Below are 21,122 nucleotides of genomic sequence, written 5' to 3' on the forward strand. Positions count from 1 at the left end.
ACCAATAAAATTGACTTGTCAGTCCTATGGAGGTTGTGTGGCTTTAGGTATGTGACTTAGTGCAGAAGGAACCCTTCTAGGTCTCAGCTGTGAGTAGGTCTCACAGTTCTGAACAGCTGCTAGAATATTTACAGAGGATGGAGATGCCTGCTGCCTTTGCTGTGGCCCACCCTGTGGCTGCTCTTATGAGGTACCTATACAGTTATATGGTGTCAGTATCTATTTGTACCATGACCACTGACCATTGGTGTTGGGTGCCTTTGCTAGACCCATCAATGTACCAGGCCCTAGTGGGTATTGGTGGGATCCCCTTATATACAATGGTTGGCCCAGTAGGTGGTTCTATTGCCATCTTGCTCCCTCCACTTGTTCAAAGTGGATGGGTCCCGGCACCTCCTGTAGAAGCTGACTTAAAGGATTAGTAGACAGGACACCCCTTTGTTGTAGACAGGCATGCCATTTCTGCAGGGTGTGTAATTGTGCCATCCCAGAGGTGGGCTTGGTTAGAAATCCTTCTACCCACCTTTTATGGGGTAGGCAGTTTTTATTGTGTGGTCTTCTTTCTGGTGGTGATGGCCTCTGCTTGTTGCGATGCCCTATACACAGCTAATAGCTGTTGCTCTAGGACTGTATAGTAGGATTCTGCCCCTTTTCATAATTGAGACCAGGCCAGGTGGTGGCTCACACCGGTAAACCCAGCATGTTGGGAGGCCGAGGCAGGCGGATCACAAGGTCAGGAGATGGAGACCACATCCTGGCTAACACAGTGAAGCCCTGTCTCTACTAAAAATACAAAAAAAAAATTAGCTGGGTGTGGCAGCGTGAGCCTGTAGTCCCAGCTGCTGGGGAGGCTGAGGCAGGAGAATGGCATGAACCTGGGAGGTGGAGCTTGCAGTGAGCTGAGTGTGCCACTGCACTCCAGCCTGGGCGACAGAGCAAGACTTCGTCTCAAAACAAACAAACAAACAAACAAACAAACAAACAAACAAACAAACATAATTGAGACCAAAACCCTACAGTTACCATTCCCATTGGCTGTTTTGCCACAAACCCTAAGTCATCCTTGTGGCATCTCTAGTGACTTCTAATACAAAAGGATCCTGTGGCAGCGGGACCTCTAGTGCTTGGGCTTGTTTCACCAATATTTTTGCTTTGTCAAATGGCTCTTGCTCTATGTGTGTCCAGTCCCATTTTTTACCCTTCTTTATTAGGGTATATAATGAGCTGAGGGTTTGTGCCAAATGAGGAATGAATATCCTCCAGTAGCCCAGTAAACCTAGGAAAACCTACAGTTGCTTTACTGTCTGGGGAACAAGCTGCTGTACTATCTTATCAAGACAGCTCCAGGTATGTTTCACGTCTTAGTTGACCAGGTAACTCCCAGGAATTTGATGGCTATCCTGGGCCTCTGTATGTTTTTGGGGTTGGCTTCCCATCCCCTGTCCTTTAGGCCATCCAAGGTGGTTTGTAAGGTAGTCTCCAGATCTGCAAGAGACTCTGAGGTTAGCATGATATCATTAATACAGTGAAACACAGAGACTGAGGCAGGCAAAGTGAGTCTATATAGGTACTATGCAACTATACTGTGACAGATGGTGGGGTTGTGCAGGTATCTTTTTGGCAGTACCTGGAAAGTCCATTATTGGCCCTCCCAAGTGAAGGCAAACTGGTCTTGTAAATCTTCTGCTAAAAGAATACTGGAAAAGGCATAATGCAAGTCAATCATAGCATGGACACTTCCCAGCTTAAGGACTACTTGCTGTAGCAGTTGAGCAATATCGGGTGCAGCAGCAGATACAAGCGGCACCAACTCATTTAGCTCATGGTAGTCTACCATCATTCTCCAGATGCCATTTGGCTTTTTCAGAGGCCACACAGGGCTGTTATAGGGGTTCTGGCCTATCCGTACCTTATGTAACTTCTGGATTGTTTGGGTGATCTCAGAATAATTCTCCTGGTAGGCAGTATTATTTCATCTTCATTGCCAGCCTGGGCTAAGGCAAGTGTACAGGGGCCCATTTGGCCCATCCCCTTTTTGTTCCTTGATTTCTTTTCAGACTCCGTCCTTATTTTTATTCAGCTCACAGAGGTCCACCAATGCTTCCCCCACATAACAGATTTTATTTCCCATTAATGGGTACAGAAGTACAACCAACGCCCTCTATATAACATTTTTTTTTCAACTGGAAATCCCTCAGACATTCACTGAGTACCTAAAATAATTTTAAGATTTTAAATTACACAAGAGTTCACCTATAAGCATTTATCTCATTCACATTTATTCAATTCATTCGTTTTTAGCAGTTTATCTGGATGACTCATGAGAACTCAGATATTAGACAAACCTAACCACTATTCTAACTTATTTTCCTGTTAACCATTTCTATAGCCTGTAAATATAAGATGTTCACCTAAGTAAAAACCTTAAAGTTCCCCCCTCCTCCTGTGTCCATGTGTTCTCTTTGTTCAGCTCCCACTTATAAGTGAGGAACACCGGGGCCTGTCGGGGAGGGATAGCATTAGGAGAAATACCTAATGTAGATGACGGGTTAATGGGTACAGCAAACCACTATGGCACGTGTATACCTATGTAACAAACCTGCATGTTCTGCACATGTACCCTAGAACTTAAAATAATAATTTTTAAAAAAACCTTAAACACATGGGCATTTTGCTGATAATTTAGAAGATTTTGCTACTTTCACTGAACCAACTATATTAAATTAGTCTTATTTGTCAAAAAAAACACACAACGATCATTCTGGTTTTGGCTGGGTTTACAGTCTTACAACTTTCGTGTCAAACTCTGACATCTTAAAATATCTAGCAGAGGCAAACATAAAACTTACCTAACAGTAAACCCAGACAAAAATGTATGATGACAATTCTGAAGACATTTCTATTTTATTTTACGAATAATTTTAAATCCAGCTTGTTTATTAAAGATTACTAAATTTACATAAACTTTAAAAGTACTTAACTTTACCTTAATGTATGAGTACTCATTTACTTATAAGCCAAGTTGTTAGCATGTCAGACATAACATATAACACATGTACATACATATAAACATATTTAAACATGTATGTTCTCACACACTCACACATGCACACACACATGCACACACCCAATACCTTTTACTTCAGAACTCTAGCCATGAGACAGTATTATAAACTCATCAGACTATAAAAGATAACTGAATCGAAATTATTTTTGACAAAATTAGGACCCCTTCACATGGCTAAATTTTATTTGCCCTAACAGGTAATCCAATGAAGGCTGTGGACAAAAATTTTGGGTAAAGTAGTTTTCATAGCAGTTTGATTTTTTAAAAAAAACTTCTTTTACCTCCTTTTTCTCTTCAGTTTCAAATGAGTTTCTAACATTTACATTTTAGTTAGAATTGTCTGAACTGTGTAAGAAAAACAAAATCCCCAAGTGGCTTTGAATTAGCAGTACCATAAACAGTGAGTTTTATTTCAACACCGGGAGTTTAATAACAACAGATTCAAAGCAGGCAGAAAAGAAAAGAGAAAGAGAGAGCTTCAGAAGATCTGATTAACTGTAATTGAAGGTGAAACATTTGAGCTCTGGATTTTTCTTGCTGTAATTTGGCCATCGGTTTAAAAAGGTCCACAAGGATGAGTCATAATATGTAACCAGCTGGAGACCTAGAAAACCTGGCATGCCTTTGAACTTTCCCATGTTTTTGGAAACATAAGCCACAGGAGTTCCAACCTTTCCTCCCTTTTATCTACCTTCTCCACCAAATCCCCAACCAGGGCTGACATGGATACTCGCATGTCCCTTTCTAATTGTAGCTCCTCCCTTAACTTTTGTATCTATTTTTCCTGCTTTAACAATTTCTCAGTAGCCAGTCTTACCACAGCAACAGCACATTTGCTATCCTTATTGTACTTTAACATCTTAGGTCCTTGCACTACATGTTTATTCCCCACTGGAATTTTCTAAGCATCCCTGTACTCAAGCAACAGCCCACAAAGGTCGAGCAGTTGGACAATTTCACCCCACATGGATGCTGTCGACCACCCTGGGATTCCCACTGCAGACACCCCTTCCTAGATCTTCCTTTGGTCTCTCAGATCCTGTTTGTGATACCAACTGTTACAAGAAAAGCCCAGGATTGTACAGAAAAATGGTCTCCCAAACTGGGAGGGAGCTGAGAGACCAAAAAGTGACTCAGACAGTTCAGATTGGCAAGTAGATGAGTTTATTAGGACTTACATACAGGGTGCTCCTGAGCAGCAGCAGGACAGCTCTAGAGATCTGCGCTACTTTCCATCTCCAAACTGCCTTTAATTTTCTGGCTCTTTGCCTACTGTGTTTGAGCAATGAGACTGTATTTCTTGGTAGGTTCCGAGATACTCTCCATGATGTTTGGGTTCTCAGAAACACCTGTTTCTTGGCTGGGCATCATGGCCTTGGCTCAGAGTCCGGCCTTCCAAGTTCAAGCAGTGGACACACACCCTTCAGTAATCTGATGAGGGACCTGTCACATTATAGTTGGCTTCCTGTTTTTTGAGAGTGGGTCTCACTCTGTCACTCAGGCTGGAGTGCAGTGGTACAATCACAGTTCACTGCAGCATCCATCTCCTGGGCTTATACAATCCTCCTGCTTCAGCCTTCTGAGTAGCTGCATTTATAGCCTCATGCCACCATGCCTGGCTAATTTTTTCCCAACTTTTAGTAGAGGTGAGGTCTCACTATGTTCCCCAGGCTGGTCTCAAACTCCTGAGCTCAAGCAATCCTCCCACCTCAGCCTCCCAAAGTCCTGAAATTACACGTGTGGGCCACCACCACCCAGCCAACTTATTTTCTAATGCTGGCTCCTCTTATGTTTTCAAAATGGCAGTTGCCATTCTAGTCACATCAGAAGCAGACATCCATGCCTAGAGACAGAAAAAGTCATGTCTGTGTCTTGTGTACCCTGTTAATAGCAAGGAAAACCTTCCTAGAAGCACTCCAGCAGACTTTTCCTCCTGTGTCATTGTCCAGAATTAACCAAGCCTAAACCATTCCTTTAACAAGAAAAATGAGGCTAGACCAATCAAGATTTATTCCCTAAGATGGGGGAGTGTCTCAGTCTCCCCTGATGGACATAGCCACTTGGAAAAAGTCAACAAAATTGTGGTTCTGATAGTAAGGACAGAGAAAAGAGGGTAGTTATTGGGCCTAAGGGCCAAAGTGATCATCATGGCTTTCATTTTCCCATACCTCATCTGGTGGGGTCACCCAACCTTAGTCTCAGAGGATCCAAGTCCTTAGTGCTCTCATCTTCATTGTGTTGTTTCAGTTTCCCACTGTCCAGTAATATTAGAGATGTGAATACTAAGAGACACCCTAGTGAATACCTGGGATTCCAGACATAGTCTTCCTTGTTCCCTTTGTGGAGCAATAACCAATTTCCCCATGGTCATTAGAATCAATCACCCCAACCAGTACAATGACCCCCTTCTCTAACTGTTGATTTAGTGATCTGAAGACTCCAAAATAGCCAGGTGGTAGTTTCAGCTTCCCATTAAATAGAATTGTGACCATGTCATCTGGAGAAAGTATCAATCCCTTGGGCACTGGGGCCTCCAAACTCACTAAGTCCAATGCTATAGGGACAATATGATAAAGACAAAGTTGTAGAGAAAAAAAAAATTCAGGAGAGAGATTTGGAATAATAGAAGAGCCACTCCTACCTCTGCCTCTTGGTTCACAGAACCATGCATTCTGAATATTGAGTAGATGGCAACATATAATGGTGACTGGGTCGAGTCCTATACTACATCCTTACAGGGGTTTTCTCTCAGCCAGCACCACAACGGATCCTTCTGCATACTTTCCTCCATCCTATCAAACTAGCTGTTCCTGAGTGATGGGTAAGATTAGCTAATTCCATGGGCATGACTCTGCTGCCACACTTCCCCCATAATAAAATTACTTTCTTGCTCAAAGATATTTGTGATACATGGTGATAAAACAAGGCATTCCATAAGCCCATGAATTGTGGCACTAATGGAAACTTTCCAAGCAGGGAAGGTAAACCTCTACCTGGAATATGTATCTATTCCCATGATGATAGATCACTCTTCTCTCTATAATGAAAGGAATCTAGTGTAATTAAACTGCCACCAGATGGTTGACTAATCTGTCAAGGGAACAGTATCATACTGGGGTCTCTGCAATGGCCTCTGCTATAAGCAGATTAATCACTCCATAGTGGCAGTAACTGAATTATCCTTGGCAAGTAGAAGTCCACATTGTTGAATCTACTCTTAGCCTACATTCCTACTGTCACGTAGGCCCCCCGAGCAAGCACTAGGGTGACTGGGTAAAGAGACTGATTGACACCTGTAGGACAGATCTTCTTGTATAACTATCGAGATGGATGCCCTCTGCTGGACAGTATTGTAGTTCACAGATATTTTCACATTCTGGGCAATTTTAAGAATCCATCCATAATACTCCTCCCACTGACTTCCTTATCTCAAATCTTCTTCCTTCCAAGTAACTGACCAACCTATTAGCTATTGTGCATAAATCAGTACAGATCCATACCTCAGATCAACTCTTCTTCCTAAAAAAGAGGACAACCAGATGTACTATTCAAAGTTATATCCACTGGGAGAATTTCTCTCCCTCACTATCTTTCAGGGCCACCCCATTATGGTGTGGACACAGAATTCTGTGGCTGTCTGCTTTAAGTTGGTGCTAGCATATCATGCAGACCATTAATAAACCAGGCCTAAACTTTTTCTTCCTCTGCTAAATGGCTATGAGCCTATAGATAATGGGTTGGAAAAAAAAAAAAAAAAAAAAACACAAAGCAAAGAAGTAATGGCAGGTCCAATGGACATTTGTTCCATGTGATTTACTTGTGTCTTCCAGATAATCTCAGGCCACCTCAGTGTATACTCTTCCATTTGACAATGGAATTCTGCTGCCCATGTTCAACTTATGACTCAGTAAATTAGGTAACACCCAATTTCCTTTTTTATTTTTTTATTTTACTTTAAGTTCTGGGATACCTGTACCGAATGTGCAGTTTTATTACATAGGTATACACATGCCATTGTAGTTTGCTGCACCTATCAACCCGTCATCTAGGTTTTAAGCCCCACATGCATTAGGTATTTGTCCTAGTGCTCTCCCTCCCCTTGCCCCCAACCCCTCCCCGCTTGACAGGCCAGGCCCCGTGTGTGATGTTCCCCTCCCTGTGTCCACGTGTTCTCATTGTTCAACTCTCACTTATGAGTGAGAACATGCAGAGTAACACCCAATTTCTAAAGAGCAGTTCATGTCACATAGTTACTTAGTATCCTATGGTCAGGAGTCTAGCCTCTACTGAGGCCTAGAAGTAAATCAAGAGTTGCCTTTCAAACAGACAATAGCTGTCAGCAGATAAAGGCATATTCTTACACCAAAATCCTAGGGATCTGCATTGGGATTCTCCTACTGGGCTTGCAAGAGACTCCATACAGTATCCTACTTACCATTGGGACTGCTGAATCCTAAAGCCTAAGTGTCAGGGCAGCTTGCATCATAGCCTGGACCTTCTGTAGTACATTACATTGTTCCAAGTGATATGAGCAAGGTGGCAGTCACACAGGTTACATGGGTCAAAGAGTAGCAAATGCAGTACATTGTCTCAAAATAAAAACAGGCCAAACAAACATTGTGCATCTTTAAGGTGGATGATACAAGGTAGAGCACTACTTCCTTGTTAGAAATTTCACGAATGTGTCAGGTTCCTGAACTGGGCTTATCTTTAGTTCTGTGATATTAGTGGTATTTTTTAAAGTATGTAGGGTGGTTGCTACTTCCTGCTCACAAGGTGCAACTTCCATAATGTTATCAAGATAAAAGACTACCATGATATTCTATTGGATATTAAGGAAACAAAGGTCCCTCTGGAATGATACTCTATCATAGAACAGAAGTCTTTAAATATCCCTGACGTAATACAATGACAGTGCTGTTGCACTCATGTGAAAGCAAACTGCTTCTGATTATTTTTGCTGATGGGAATTGAAAAGAAAGCTACTTTCTAGTTTTCAAGTCAATAGCTACCCTCTAGGTGCCAAGAACTGTTCTGATTTGCTCTAGTAAAGATCCCCCACATGTGGAACCACAACTATGATTGGCATCAACATTTGATTAAATTTTTAATAATCCACAGACATTCTCCAAAACTAATTTGGCTATTGCATGAGCCAAGATGAGTTAAAAGGAAAAGACTTGTATCTTTCATATCTTTAATGGTGGCACTAATCTCTGTGATTTCCCCAGTGATCAAGTTTAAATTTGGTATTCAACTTTGGCGTGGGTAAGAAGTTAGCTAGGGAGGTTACACTTGTTCCTATCAATCATAATAGCTCCCTATAAACCTAATGTAGGAATTATGCCACTCATTATATCTATATTCACACATATTTTGGGACTGGAAAAATAACTCCGGAGTGGATCTTTAGTCCCACTTGACTTTCTTAAATCTCTAATCACTGGAATTTTGGTGGTATTTTGAGACTGCAGAGATTAGTATTCAGAGCTAATATCAATTAACCTCCAGAACATATGAGAATCTCCCATTCCTTAGTTCACAATCACCCTGGTAAAAGGATACAAGTGCCTCTGGAAATGGCCTTAGGGAAAAGTCACCATTTATACCTGACTGCACTATGGGACTCTTCCTCAAAGACATCTGGCCTCACCCTTAATTAAGGGACTCCAGGTTTGTGAACTGGTTTATGTCTAAGATTCAGGTAATATGTCCTGAATCTCTATTACAGTGATTTCAGTTAGGTTTCTACCTATCAGTCCCAGGATTTGTCCACCTACATATGTCAAATAGCACTTAAGCAGGCTGATGGTTTTATTCATTCCTAGAGACTCAGGGATCAATAGGATACCACCACCTGTACTTGCAGTCAAAACATCCCGATTTTCACCTCTTCCTGAAGGTTGTTATAGTAACTGTGCTAAACATGCCTTTGACAGTTAAGCCTCTACCAGGATATAAAATCATGGATCCCAGTTTCAATGTGGGCTCGTGATCATCATCTCTAATCTACTGAGGGCAGCTACAGAAGAATTTTTCAAGGGTATCTGTTCTCCCTCATTCAATGCCTTGAAAAGAGTAAATTCTATGGGCCTTCCTGGGCATGGTGTGAATAGAGTCTGACTAAGCAGAATGACTATAATAGAGGAAATCCAACATCCTATCTCCCTAAACCTTGAGATTCTTTCTTCTACAGTATGCCAGGGAAATTCTGGCATCTCAGCATATAGATTGTAAGCTATTATTGAGAACAAGCTTCTAGTAACCCACTTAGAAGGACTTGCAGATGCTCAAGTCAACACAGCAAATCTGAATCCCAGGTAAGTATTTAGCAAGATCCTACAGCTTCTTCATTGTATAAGCTCTCCTCCAAGAGCATTCTGTGTACTTCCCCATTAGGGCTATACTGAAACTCTTTCTTCCAACTCATGTTTCTAAGCCTCATTCATATCTGCTCAAATGCCCCCATCCCATGTCATAGGTCCTAGGCCATCTTCACCAGTGCCCTTACCTTAGCATAACAGAACTAGGTCTCACATTTAATTAATATTGCAACTCCAAAGCCTTCATAGTCAGGCCCTGGACTTGATCCTTAGCCATATCTTCCCCTTAGCTATAAGAGATAATAGATTTCTTCAAACCTGTCAAGGAAGTTTTCTGAATTTCTATTCATGCCTGATATTTGGAACCCAAGGCTATTTGTCTTTTCTTCATGTACTCTCACAGAAGCAGTCAGAAGAGCCAAATGACACAACAATTTTAGTAAACCTCACTGTCATAGCAGCTACGTGATAGAGATTGATCTTTCAAAGTCATGCCCTACACTGATACTCCATTTCATGCCACTACTGATAGTCTGAATAATTGTGATGCCACTCCATGCTATAGAATACCACTGTTTCATTTTCCTTGGCAAGTAGTTTATACAAGTAATCATCAGACATGCGAGTAATACCATCCTAGAAAGCCATTTTGAGAGTCTCTTTTCTGAGACTAATTCTAATCCCTATAACTTTATCAATCAGGTTTCTCGGAAGAAAAAGCACAGAAAGAGAATATTAAAAAAAGGACCATTTATAAAAATCAAAGCTGGGCACAGTGGTGCACACTCATAGTCACAGCTACTTGGGAGGTTGAGGTAGGCGGATTGCTTGGGGCCAGGAGTTTGAAGCTGTGATACAGTATGATAGCACGTGTCAATAGCCACTGCATTCTAGCCTGGGCAACAGAGCAAGCACTATCTCTAATAAATAAATAAATGATAAAAAATGAGGACAGGGTTAAGCGAATCACCAATAGATAGCAAGGAATCCTGAGATTAGCAACAGTGGAAAGCCATTATTATCCTTGCTCTGCAGAGACAAAGAAAAGGAGAGCTTATTGGAATCCTGCAAGAGTTATTCAGCTGTAGGATAGGATCCCAGTCAAACATTGTGGCTTTTTCTGCTCATAACACTAGTCTACATGAGGTGCGGGCAAACTTTGGGCACCCTTTTGAACATACCTGTTATTGTGTGAGGAAACCAATAAGGAACAGCATAAGATTATTTGTAATCTGCTATCTTTTCTCAGCTATTGAATTTTCAGACAAAATCAATTTGTGAGTTAATACAGAAATCCTTCTACCAATTTTCACATAAACCTTAAAACCACTCTGACAATAAAGGTTAATAGAAACAGCTTTTTAACTCTATTAGTCTGTTTTCACACTGCTGATAAAGACATACCCAAGAGTGGGCAATTTACAAAAGAAAGAGGTTTAATTGCATGTACAGTTCCATGTGGCAGGGGAAGCCTCACAATCATGGCAGAAGGAAAGGAGGAGCAAGTCACGTCCTACATGGATAGCAGCAGGAAAGGGAGGGCTCGTGCAGGGGAATACCCCATTTTAAAGCCATCAGATCTCATGAGACTTATTCACTGTCATGAGAACATGACGGGAAAGATTTGCCCCCAAGATTCAATCACCTCCCACCGGGTCCCTCTCTCACATGGGAATTCAAGATGAGATGCGGGTGGGCACACAGCCAAACCATATCATTCTGCCCCTGGCCCCTCCCAAATCTCACGCCCTCACATTTCAAAATCAATCATGCCTTCCCAACAGTCCCCCAAAGTGTTAAATCATTTCAGCATTAACTCAAAAGTTTGCAGTCCAACATCTCATCCGAGACAAGGCAAGTCCCTTCTACCAGTGAGCCTGTAAAATCAAAAGCAGGTTAGTTACTTCCTAGATACAGTGGGAGTACAGGCATTGGGTAAATACAGCCATTTGAAATGGGAGAAATGGGCCAAAACAAAGGGATTACAGGCCCCATGCAAGTCTGAAATCAAGCGGGGCAGTCAAATCTTGGAGCTCCAAAATGATCTCCTTTGACTTCATGTCTCACATCTAGGTCACGCTGATGCAAGAGGTTGGTTCCCATGGTCTTGGGCAGCTCTGCTCTGTGGCTTTGCAGGGTACAGCCTCCCTCTGGCTGCTTTCATGGGATGGTGTTGCGTGTCTGCAGCTTTTCCATGTGCACGGTGCAAGCTGTCAGTGGATCTACCATTCTGGGGTCTGGAGGACAGTGACCCTCTTCTCACAGCTCCACTAGACAGTGCCCCAGTAGGAACTCTGTGTGGGGGCTCTGACCCCACATTTCCCTTTCGCACTGCCCTAGCAGAGGTTCTTCATGAGAGCCCTAGCCCTGCAGAAAACTTTTGCCTTGACATCCAGGCATTTCCATACATCGTCTGAAATCTAGGCAAAGGTTCCCAAACCTCAATTCTTGACTTCTGTGTACTAGCAGGCTCAACACCACATGGAAGCTGCCAAAGCTTGAGGCTTGCACCCTCTGAAGCCATGGCCCCAGCTCTATGTTGGCCCCTTTCAGCTGCGGCTGGAGCAGCTGGAATGCAGGGCACCAAGTCTCTAGGCTGCACGCAGCACAGGGACCCTGGGTCTAGCAAATGAAACCACTTTTTCCTCCTAGGTCTCCAGGCCTGTGATGGGAAGGTCTGCCAGGAAGACCTCTGATGTGCCCTGGAGGCATTTTCCCCATTGTCTTGGGAATTAATATTCAGCTCTTCGTTACTTATGCAGATTTCTGCAGACCACTTGAATTTTTCCTCAGAAAATAGGATTTTTCTTTTCCATTGTATTGTCAGGCTGCAAATTTTCCAAACTTTTATGCTCTGCTTCCCTTATAAGACTGAATGCTTTTAACAGCACCCTAGTCACCTCTTGAATGCTTTGCTGCTTAGGTATTTCTTCTGCCAGATATCCTAAATCATCTCTCTCAAGTTCAAAGTTCCACAAACCCCTAGGGCAGGGGCAAAATGCCACCAGTGTCTTTGCTAAAATACAACAATAGTCACCTTTGCTCCAGTTCCAACAAGTTCCTCATCTCCATCTGAGACAACCTCAGCCTGGACCTTATTGTTATATCACTATCGGCATTTTTGTCAAAGCCATCCAACAAGTCCCTAGGAAGTTCCAAACTTTCCCACATTTTCCTGTCTTCTCCTGAGCCCTCCAAACTGTTCCAACCTCTGCCTGTTACCCAGTTCCAAAGTCGCTTCCACATTTTCAGGTAACTGTTCAGCAACATCTCACTCTACTAGTACCAGTTTTTTTTTTTTTTTTTTTTTTTTTTGAGACAGAGTTTCACTCTTGTTGCCCAGGCTAGAGTGCAATGGTACAATCTTGGCTCACTGCAACCTCCGCTTCCTGGGTTCAAGCGATTCTCCTGCCTCAGCCTTCTGAGTAGCTGGGATTACAGGCATGCACCACCACACCTGGCTAATTTTGTATTTTTAATAGAGACAGGGTTTCTCTATGTTGGTCAGGCTGGTCTTGAACTCCTGACCTCAGGTGATCTGCCTACCTTGGCCTCCCAAAGTGCTGGGAGTACAGGCATGGGCCACAGTGCCAGACCTCAATTTAATTAATTCGTCTGTTTTCATGCTGCTGATAAAACAAACCTGAGACTGGGCAATTTACAAAAGAAAGAGGTTTAATTGGACTTACAGTTTCATGTGGCTGGAAAGCCTCACAATCATGGCAGAAGGCAAGGAAGAGCAAGTCATGTCTTACCCGGATGGCAGCAGGTAAAAAGAGGGAGTTTGCGCAGGGGAACTCGTCTTTTTAAAATCATCAGCTCTTGTGAGACTTATTCACTATCATGAAAACAGCATGGGAAAGACTTGCCCTCATGACTCATTACCTCCTACTGAATCCCTCCTACAACACGTGGGAATTCAAGATGAGATTTGGGTGGGGACACAGACAAACCATATCTGTAACATATCTGATGATCAATTCAAACTGGATGAAAGGGATATTGACTGCCTTCCTCACCTCTTCTTTTTAAAACTCTTATCCTAATGACCTGATACTGATTCTGAATGAGATACATGTTCTATTGCCATCCAGAACAAAATATATAAGAATTGCCCTATATTTGGAAAACATGGTTTATGTCTCAAAAGACAAGTGGCCCTAATTAGTAAAACAATAGTTTAATAATAATTATTTAAAAATCCAAATCATAGTTGTGGCATTGTCTTCCAACATTTAATTGATTTCTATTTAACAGATCTATAGAGCAGTCAACTGAATCACATAGAGTTACATGTTGAAATTAGTTTATGTTGGCAGATTAATCATGAGATTACCATATTGCTTAAATCTGTATGTTCAATAGACTAAAGTTATTGTCCTTATGCTCTGTCCTATCACACTTGAAGGTTTAATTAGCCATTTTGTCTTGGATAATAAATTGTGAACCTTAGCTTTATAAAAGATAAAGCATTTTATGTCCCCCAATTCTTTTTTATTCAGCCTTGGCTAAAGTTAGAGCTGAAACTAGAGCCCACAGATTACAGTTAGCATCTTACCGAAGAACTCTGAAAGAAGGGAAGTACATTACAAAGTATGTGACAAACCATTATCGTATATTATACTGATAAGGGTAAAAGCTGAAAAATATTTATGTGTCAGCATGAAGACACTAAGAATGCATGACAATTAGGTTGGAATGAAGGACCTATCAAGCCATATTTATTCTTATTCAATACCTTGTCATATGAAATTGGGTGGTTTGTAAGAAACTCTCTAGTGAGTTTCCATGACGTAACTAACATATTATTACATAAACTTCAACTTTGAAATTATTTGCTTAATTGTCCAGGATGTAAAATTAAATTTACTCAGTGTATATTTAAGTAAATTGAATTTGAATTTCTTTACAAAGCAACCCACTTCACTGATCTTGTTAAAATTAACTCAACCAGTATTTTAAAAATCCTTAAGATTCTTTTGGAGTTAGTATAAAACAAATGTTTTCCTCTTTGCATGAATTGCGGTACAAGTAAAATAATGATTATAGCAGACACATTTTTTAGCCACCACATAGAGTCTTGACTTTTTCCATGCTATCTGCCTCTAGGTTGATAGTCAAAGCATATGGATCTGCCATTACTGGCAATATAAAATATCTGCACCCCAGGGTCTTGTTGAAGCCTATGACCTCGAACATTTTATTGCCTAATTCATTTTAAATGCTGTATTTCAAGAATAACATGCTTAAAGGATTGTCAGGATATTTATCCTTGTCTCAAACTGGGCATTCAGTTTCTACTTTATGAATAAAGCTCATTAAATAAAATGTTTTGAAATCTTCACATCAGGAAAATATATGCCTCTTTCTTGATCAATTGGTTACTCTTGATCTCAAAAACACTACAAAATCCTCTGGTTGGCTGATTTGTTGCACTGTTCTGGGTTCGTATTTTCCTTCTCTTTAACTTCATACTAGTTTGCCCACTTATTTTTATCTTGCTTTATAGTATGTGTTTTCTGGATGCTGCCTGAAATTCCCTGGAGTAATGCAAGTATAAACATGTAAGAATAAACATACTTCAGACTAGATAAAGGATCAATGCTTATAGGACCAGAGGAAAAAAGTCCCAAATGAATTTATGACAGTAAACAAGTACTAAGATACCAATAGAACATTTGAAGAGATTTTGAGTCATCGAAGCCAAAAGTATGTGCCCACCAAAACAAGTGCCAAGAATCTTTGAAAGAAGGAACTGTTCTTCAACAATTTTTTCAATGCAGCAAACACATAGGCTTTGTCCATGGAGCATGTAAGTCTGGGCTTACTTATGTTTCCCAAATAAGTGTCCTTTGTGTGTGGAGCACAAGAAAATACATATATGCCCTGTCCTGTTAAGGTGCGAATTTAATTTCTACATTACACAATTATCAACAATCAGGAGTATATTTCTCAAGAACAGAATTAAAAATTGGATGTTCAAAGCCACATGCCAACATCTCCAACTTGCTCTTTTGTGATGTTTCAGTCACTAAATGCAGTGGCTGAGTGTTATCTGGCTTTTCTGTTCAAATTCTCTAAGAGGCTCTAGAAATAACTTAGCCAGTATAATGTAACACTGGCAACTTAATTTCTACCTTCAGAACAAGACTGGAACTGAAACTGCAAACAGCTTGTGAAATATCAGCCAAATTATTTCCCCGAACTCCTGTTCCATATATGCTGTTCATTGTTAAGTATTTTAAGACCTCTTATATTCGATAACCCCCTTTACAATCCTGTAAAACGCTTTATAAACACTTTCCTGTGTGTCAGATGCAAAATCTTACCCTCTTCAAGCTGCAGATAAGGACATTGAGATGTTGCCAAATACGCTGTTTTTTCCCAGAGCACATACTGAGGAAGTCGTAGAACCAGAACCAGTCTGTGACCCCCGACTTTGTTTTACTTTTGCGGAACTCCTGATCTCATTAAAGGTGCAATACCAGCGATGAGACACTGTGTGTGGCCAACAGGGACAAAGGCCACTGAGCAGTCCTAGGAATTCTGACTTTCAGAAATGTCTCAGAAGAACTAAGTAGAAGACAGGTTGTGCAGGTGTGCAGTGCAGCCTCAAACTGGTACCACCGGGAATGATTTGCAAAACAGGAAGGTGCAGTAGGGTGTGCCGGGACTTAGTTAACCTGGCACTCCCCCACCTCCTTCCCCGGCGCCCCGCTGCCAGGTTACTTCTGGCCCGGTGCCCTTAACGTATCTTTTCCGTGTTTAACTTAGAGGGCTACGTTCCCATCGCCCTTCTTCCTCTACCCGTCACCCTACAGGCCTACCTGACAAATGTGGGGACGGTTTAGCCAAGGCCCGTTGGCCCACGAATGCCCAGGGGTGTCCCTTATTTCTGAGAGTGGGAGGGAGACAGCCCAGGCCCTGCAATGACGCGCCCGGCTAGGGGGGCGCGGTGGCGCGGTCGGGAGGGTGTTGTGTCTTCAGCAGGCCTCAGGGCGGCACTCTGGTTCCGCGGCCGGAGCGCTCGGGCGGGCCGCTGGGCGCCGACCCATGCTGGCTGGGAACGTGTCTCCCGGTGACGCAGCCCCGGGTGGGGAACGTGGTGCGGCGGCGGCGATCGTACGCGCCTCCGCCGCCCCCGAGAGGACGCGCGGTGCAGCGGCTGAGTGGTGGCGGCGGCGGCGGCAAACGCAAACGCAGAGGTGCCGGTCGGCGCGGGGGAGGAGGACGCGGGTGCGGTCTAAGAAGTAGGTCCCGGGCTCCTCCGCGCTCAACAAAGAGCGGGGCCGCCCCCATCAGGTACCGAGCCGGCCCCGAGCCCCGGCGGGCGGGGAGGCCCCGTCGGGCAGTTCGCGGGCGGCCGGGGAGGGGGAAGGGCCGCAGCCCGAACGGGGATACTGGACGCCGGGGGCCCTTCGAGGCCCGTTTCTCTTCCACGGCCGCTGGCGGAACGGAAGGGAAGGGGCCGGGCCGCGAGGGGTCGTAGCCCGCGACGCCGACCCGCCTTTGCTCGTCCCTCGTGCAGGCGGAGCTGCCGGCAGAGGCTCCATGTTGGGAAGCGGCGCCGTTCGTGCTCGTTAGCGGGAATCGGGGAGCCGCCGGCTGAGCCGGCGGGGGCCGGGCCCTAAGCGAAGATGGAGGCCCCGCTGCGGCCTGCCGCGGACATCCTGAGGCGGAACCCGCAGCAGGACTACGAGCTTGTCCAGAGGGTCGGCAGCGGCACCTACGGGGACGTCTACAAGGTAAGTGAGGCTGGCCCTGCTTTTTTTTTCCTGCGGTCGACTGGGTCCCGGGAATGGGACGAGAGGAGGATGCTTTTATTGTTGCCTCTAGGGGGGAAAGCGGCCGAGGTCCCTTTTACTCGGTTCTGAGCAACCTCGACTCGTAGCTTATTCTAATCTCTACCAACAAGCAGAACTAACCACGCAGTTGCAAACCGCTGTTGCACTTTTTTGTGGTTTAAAGGCTTTTTAATAGGGCTTATTTATGGTATTGAAGGGAATTTGAATCTGCTTGTGGAATTACACCGAAGGATGCTCTAGTTTTAGCATGGAAAAATGCTTCATGGAAGATTGGAAAGAATATTGACATTCAGACATTTGCATTTTTTTAAAAAAAGGTTTGTTTTAATGGATGAGTTTGGCTAAAAAAGCCATATAAAACCCTGTGTCTGAGCTTTAACTTTAAGCAAACTAATATTGGTGACATGTATGCAAACATTATCCCATATAAAAAGATGCTTTTCCTGGTAGAATTTTGATCGTTTGTTTTTGACGATAAAAATGTAGTATTAACTTGCTGGGTTTTGTTTTACTTTAACGGTTCCTTTCAGGGATTTATAACATCCCATAACCATGAGTGGATATGAGCTGATGTCTTTGTATTGTGCTCTTTTGTAATACTTAAGACAAACGATGAGAGTGAGTTACTCCTAATTTAGGATTTTAAAAAGCATTGTAGAGAAGCAAACTCAGTTCCCCAAATCCGCTGAGTTATTGAGTGGTTCAGAGGAAAGAGATTGAGATTGCCTTATGCTTTTTGTTGTGTGTTCCAAAAAGGGAATAGCGTTGTTTATTGGATTTGATCATAATACATATCCCATTGTGCCAAACAACACTTCTGCATATCCGCTGAGATGGTTTTGTGTCATTTGGGTAATTAACCAGTAGATTCCTCTGGGGTTATGTTGTTGTTTTGCACAGGTGGTTCCCCTCTTTCTACTTAATTTCCTCCTTATTAATATTACCCTTTCAAGATGGTGGTACTATAGCCCTAGCACTGTTCGATTCTACTGAGATATACTGTAATGGATAGGCTTTTTATTCCTTAAACAAGCATTCGAGTCTTCTGTACCAGTCACTGGTAGAGGTACTGAAGTGATGAAGTGTGAGCAAGGTTCCGGCTCTTACCTTTTGAATACCTTTGAACTCAACATGTATGATTGTAACAATCCTCTTCTTCTTTATGTAAAATTAGAGGTAGTTAATTTCGTTGTTTATCCAAGGATTAGCCATTTTGTGGAATGCTCTTTAGAAAATTGAAATTCCTGTTTCCTTTCTCAGTCTCATTTTTTAGTCATCTTTGTCTTATGATTCACTGTGTATTAGACCAGTTCCGTTTAGTTCATGTTAATTTACAATAGTATAAATTCTACTTGTTGTATATATTCTCTTCTCCCTACTACAATAAAGTTTTAGGAGTGTTTTCCCCACAAAGATCTTAAGACGTGCACCCTTTTTCTTCATAGATATGGTAACTAAAGCAACTATCTGGAGCAGGATTTTATTCATGCTAGGGAAAAAGCAAAGATTATGTTTAAGGGGCAGCTAATGCCTACCTTTTACCCTGGTGCCTTCCCGTCCTAGTCTCTCTTCTGCAGTTCCCAAACAGAGGATCAAAAACTGAATATTCATCACCCTCTACCTTCACCCCTTAACACATGGTCCCCTACTCTCACAGTGTTGCTTCCTCACACTTACATGTATATTCATTCCACACTAGGCCAGCCTCTGATTCTAAACATCCTTAAGGCATTCGTAGCTCCTTGTCTTTTGTTTTCCTTTGTTCTAATTACTTGGAAGCACCTTCCACCCCTCCATTTCCACCTGTTGCTATAATACCTGTCCATGAAAACCTTACCCAAATGCTCCTGGGCAAGACCTAGCCCTTCCCCCTTATTTCTCAGCCTCATCTACCACTCTCCGTAGTCATTCTGCTCTAGTCACACCGGCCTGCTTGCTGCTCCTTAAACATAATAAGCATCTCCCCATCTTTGGGTCCTTGTTCTTGCTATTTCCTCTCTTCGTAATGTCTCCCCCTTCCCACCACCCCTACTGTAGGGCTTGCTCCCTTCCTCCTTTTTTTCACACCCTCTCAAATCTTTTTTTCTACTTTGTTTTTTTGCTTTGTGCTTATCACCAACAAAATGTTTTACTTATTTTTTTTCTTGTTTTTTATTTATCTTGATTCACTAAAATACTCCATGATGGCAGGGATTTTAATCTCTTCACTGCTGTGTCTCTGATTATACCTACCACAGAGTACTTCCTAAAAATTTGATGAATAAATGAATGAACGAATATCAGACTCTGTCACCTAGTTCTCTGAGCATATGCTTTTGACATAACACTAAGTTAGCATTTAGTACTCTATGTATTCCTGTAATGCCTTCTGTTTGTTTGTTTAGTTACAGGGTCTCGCTCTGTCCCCCAGGCTAGAGGGCAGTGGTGATCTTGGTTCACTGAAACCTCAATCCCCCTGGCTGAAGTGATCCTCCCACCTCAGCCTCCCAAGTAGCTGGCACTACAGGCGAGCGCCACCATGTCTGGCTAATCTTTGTATTTTTTTAGTAGAGAGGGGATCTTGCCATGTTTCCCTGGCTGGTCTTGAACTCCTGAGATCTGCCTGCGTCAGCCTCCCAAAGTATTGAAACTACAGGCATGAGCCACCACATCCGGCCCTAGGATGCTTTCTAGTGATACCCTGCATGTGTATTTTTATTACACATTTCAACTATTTGAGTTCTCTGGGGAAATATTTCTGAAAAACTATTTTATAGTATATCCACTATCAGTGATCTAAGTCCTATAGAATTTTGTCAGTTTAAATTTACTCCTTAGTATGCCTAAAAACATGTAACCTGAAACTATAGTGCTGCATTTTTTAAGCTCTGGGCAATTAGAGTAATTTTACTATTTATCACTGTGTTTCTGGTAAGCTGAAAATCCTAGGAAGTTTTAGAAGTATTTTCAATGTAGGATATAAACTAGTGAAATAACTACAGTAAAGAATAATGAAGGTAAATTAGCCACTGTTCTACTCAGATAATATCCCCCCCTTTTTTTTTTTGAGACAGGGTCTTGCTCTTTAGGCTGGATTCCAGTGGCACGATCAGCTCACTGCAGCCTTGAACTCCTGGGCTTAAGGGATTCTCCCTCCTCAGGCTCCTTAGCAGCTGGGACTACAAGTGTGTGTGGCAACATGCCTGGCTAATTTTTTTTTTTTTTTTTTTAATGTAAAGACAAGGTCTTCTTATGTTGCCCAAGCTGGTCTCAAATTCTTGACCTCATGTGATCCTTCTGCCTCAGTCTCCCGAAGGGCGAGGGTTAATGGGTGTGAGCTACCAAGCCTGGACTTATCCCCACTTTTTTTTTTACACCTTAGGTATCTTTTGAAGCAGGAACTTTAAAAGGACTATGGCTTTCAGATTCTTCGTGATGTTATGTTCATCAATACCACACATCCCCTTTGAAGCTTCCATCTTTCCTAAGAATTCCCAAGAGGGAGAGTTCAATCTTATATTGGCTGTTCCTTGGTTGAAAGAAGAGGAGGAACATAGGATTCTTTTAGATAAATGGAGTGAATCATTGAGGGCAAGAGCAAGAAATGGTAGAGGGGAAAGAAACACAGAAGACAAAAGAAATTTGGTGGATGGTGGATGAAGGATTAAATTTCAACTAAGCAGCTTTTATTTGTAATTACTGTAAAAATTTAGATTTGCCAACAGGAAGGATAAATCTGGAGATTTAGATTCTCAACTACCTTCTGACCACAAGGATCTAGAACAACTACAGCATCATGATACAGTTCGTAATCAGTAGTACAAGCCATTTGGGCAGTCCTTATCCAAATATTTGTATCAAAATTGTTTCCAGCCTAGATTTCAGAGAAGTTCTAGGAATTTGGCTTTTTATTTTTATTTATTATTATTTTTACCTTTCAGAGAATAT

At 42.4% G+C, this 21,122-nt stretch overlaps 2 protein-coding genes across 7 annotated transcripts in view; one reads left to right on the forward strand and one right to left on the reverse strand.

Annotated features, from left to right (window-relative positions):
• ATL1 (atlastin GTPase 1) overlaps window positions 1–16,009 on the reverse strand; it is a 100,584-nt gene extending 84,575 nt beyond the window's left edge. Inside the window, exon 1 of the mRNA XM_023222600.1 lies at window positions 15,720–16,009. The gene's annotated coding sequence lies outside the window, so the exon portion shown is untranslated. The remainder of the gene's footprint in view (window positions 1–15,719) is intronic.
• A 428-nt stretch (window positions 16,010–16,437) lies between these two features.
• The window catches only part of MAP4K5 (mitogen-activated protein kinase kinase kinase kinase 5), a 106,786-nt gene continuing 102,101 nt past the window's right edge, over window positions 16,438–21,122 (forward strand). For 3 of the 6 annotated variants that reach the window (XR_002733738.3, XM_023222593.3, XM_023222595.2), the window contains exons 1-2: window positions 16,439–16,692; window positions 16,919–17,135. Coding sequence is in view for 3 of the 6 variants with exons in the window: in XM_023222593.3 (XP_023078361.1) it covers window positions 17,028–17,135 (108 nt within the window). In the remaining 3 variants the exon portion in view is untranslated. Of the gene's footprint in view, window positions 16,693–16,918; window positions 17,136–21,122 lie in introns of those variants that run through there. The other 3 variants (XM_023222594.2, XM_023222598.2, XM_023222597.2) reach the window with 3 other exon arrangements.

The sequence above is a fragment of the Piliocolobus tephrosceles genome, chromosome 6, assembly GCF_002776525.5.
Source record: "Piliocolobus tephrosceles isolate RC106 chromosome 6, ASM277652v3, whole genome shotgun sequence".
In the NCBI taxonomy this organism is placed as follows: Eukaryota; Metazoa; Chordata; class Mammalia; order Primates; family Cercopithecidae; genus Piliocolobus; species Piliocolobus tephrosceles.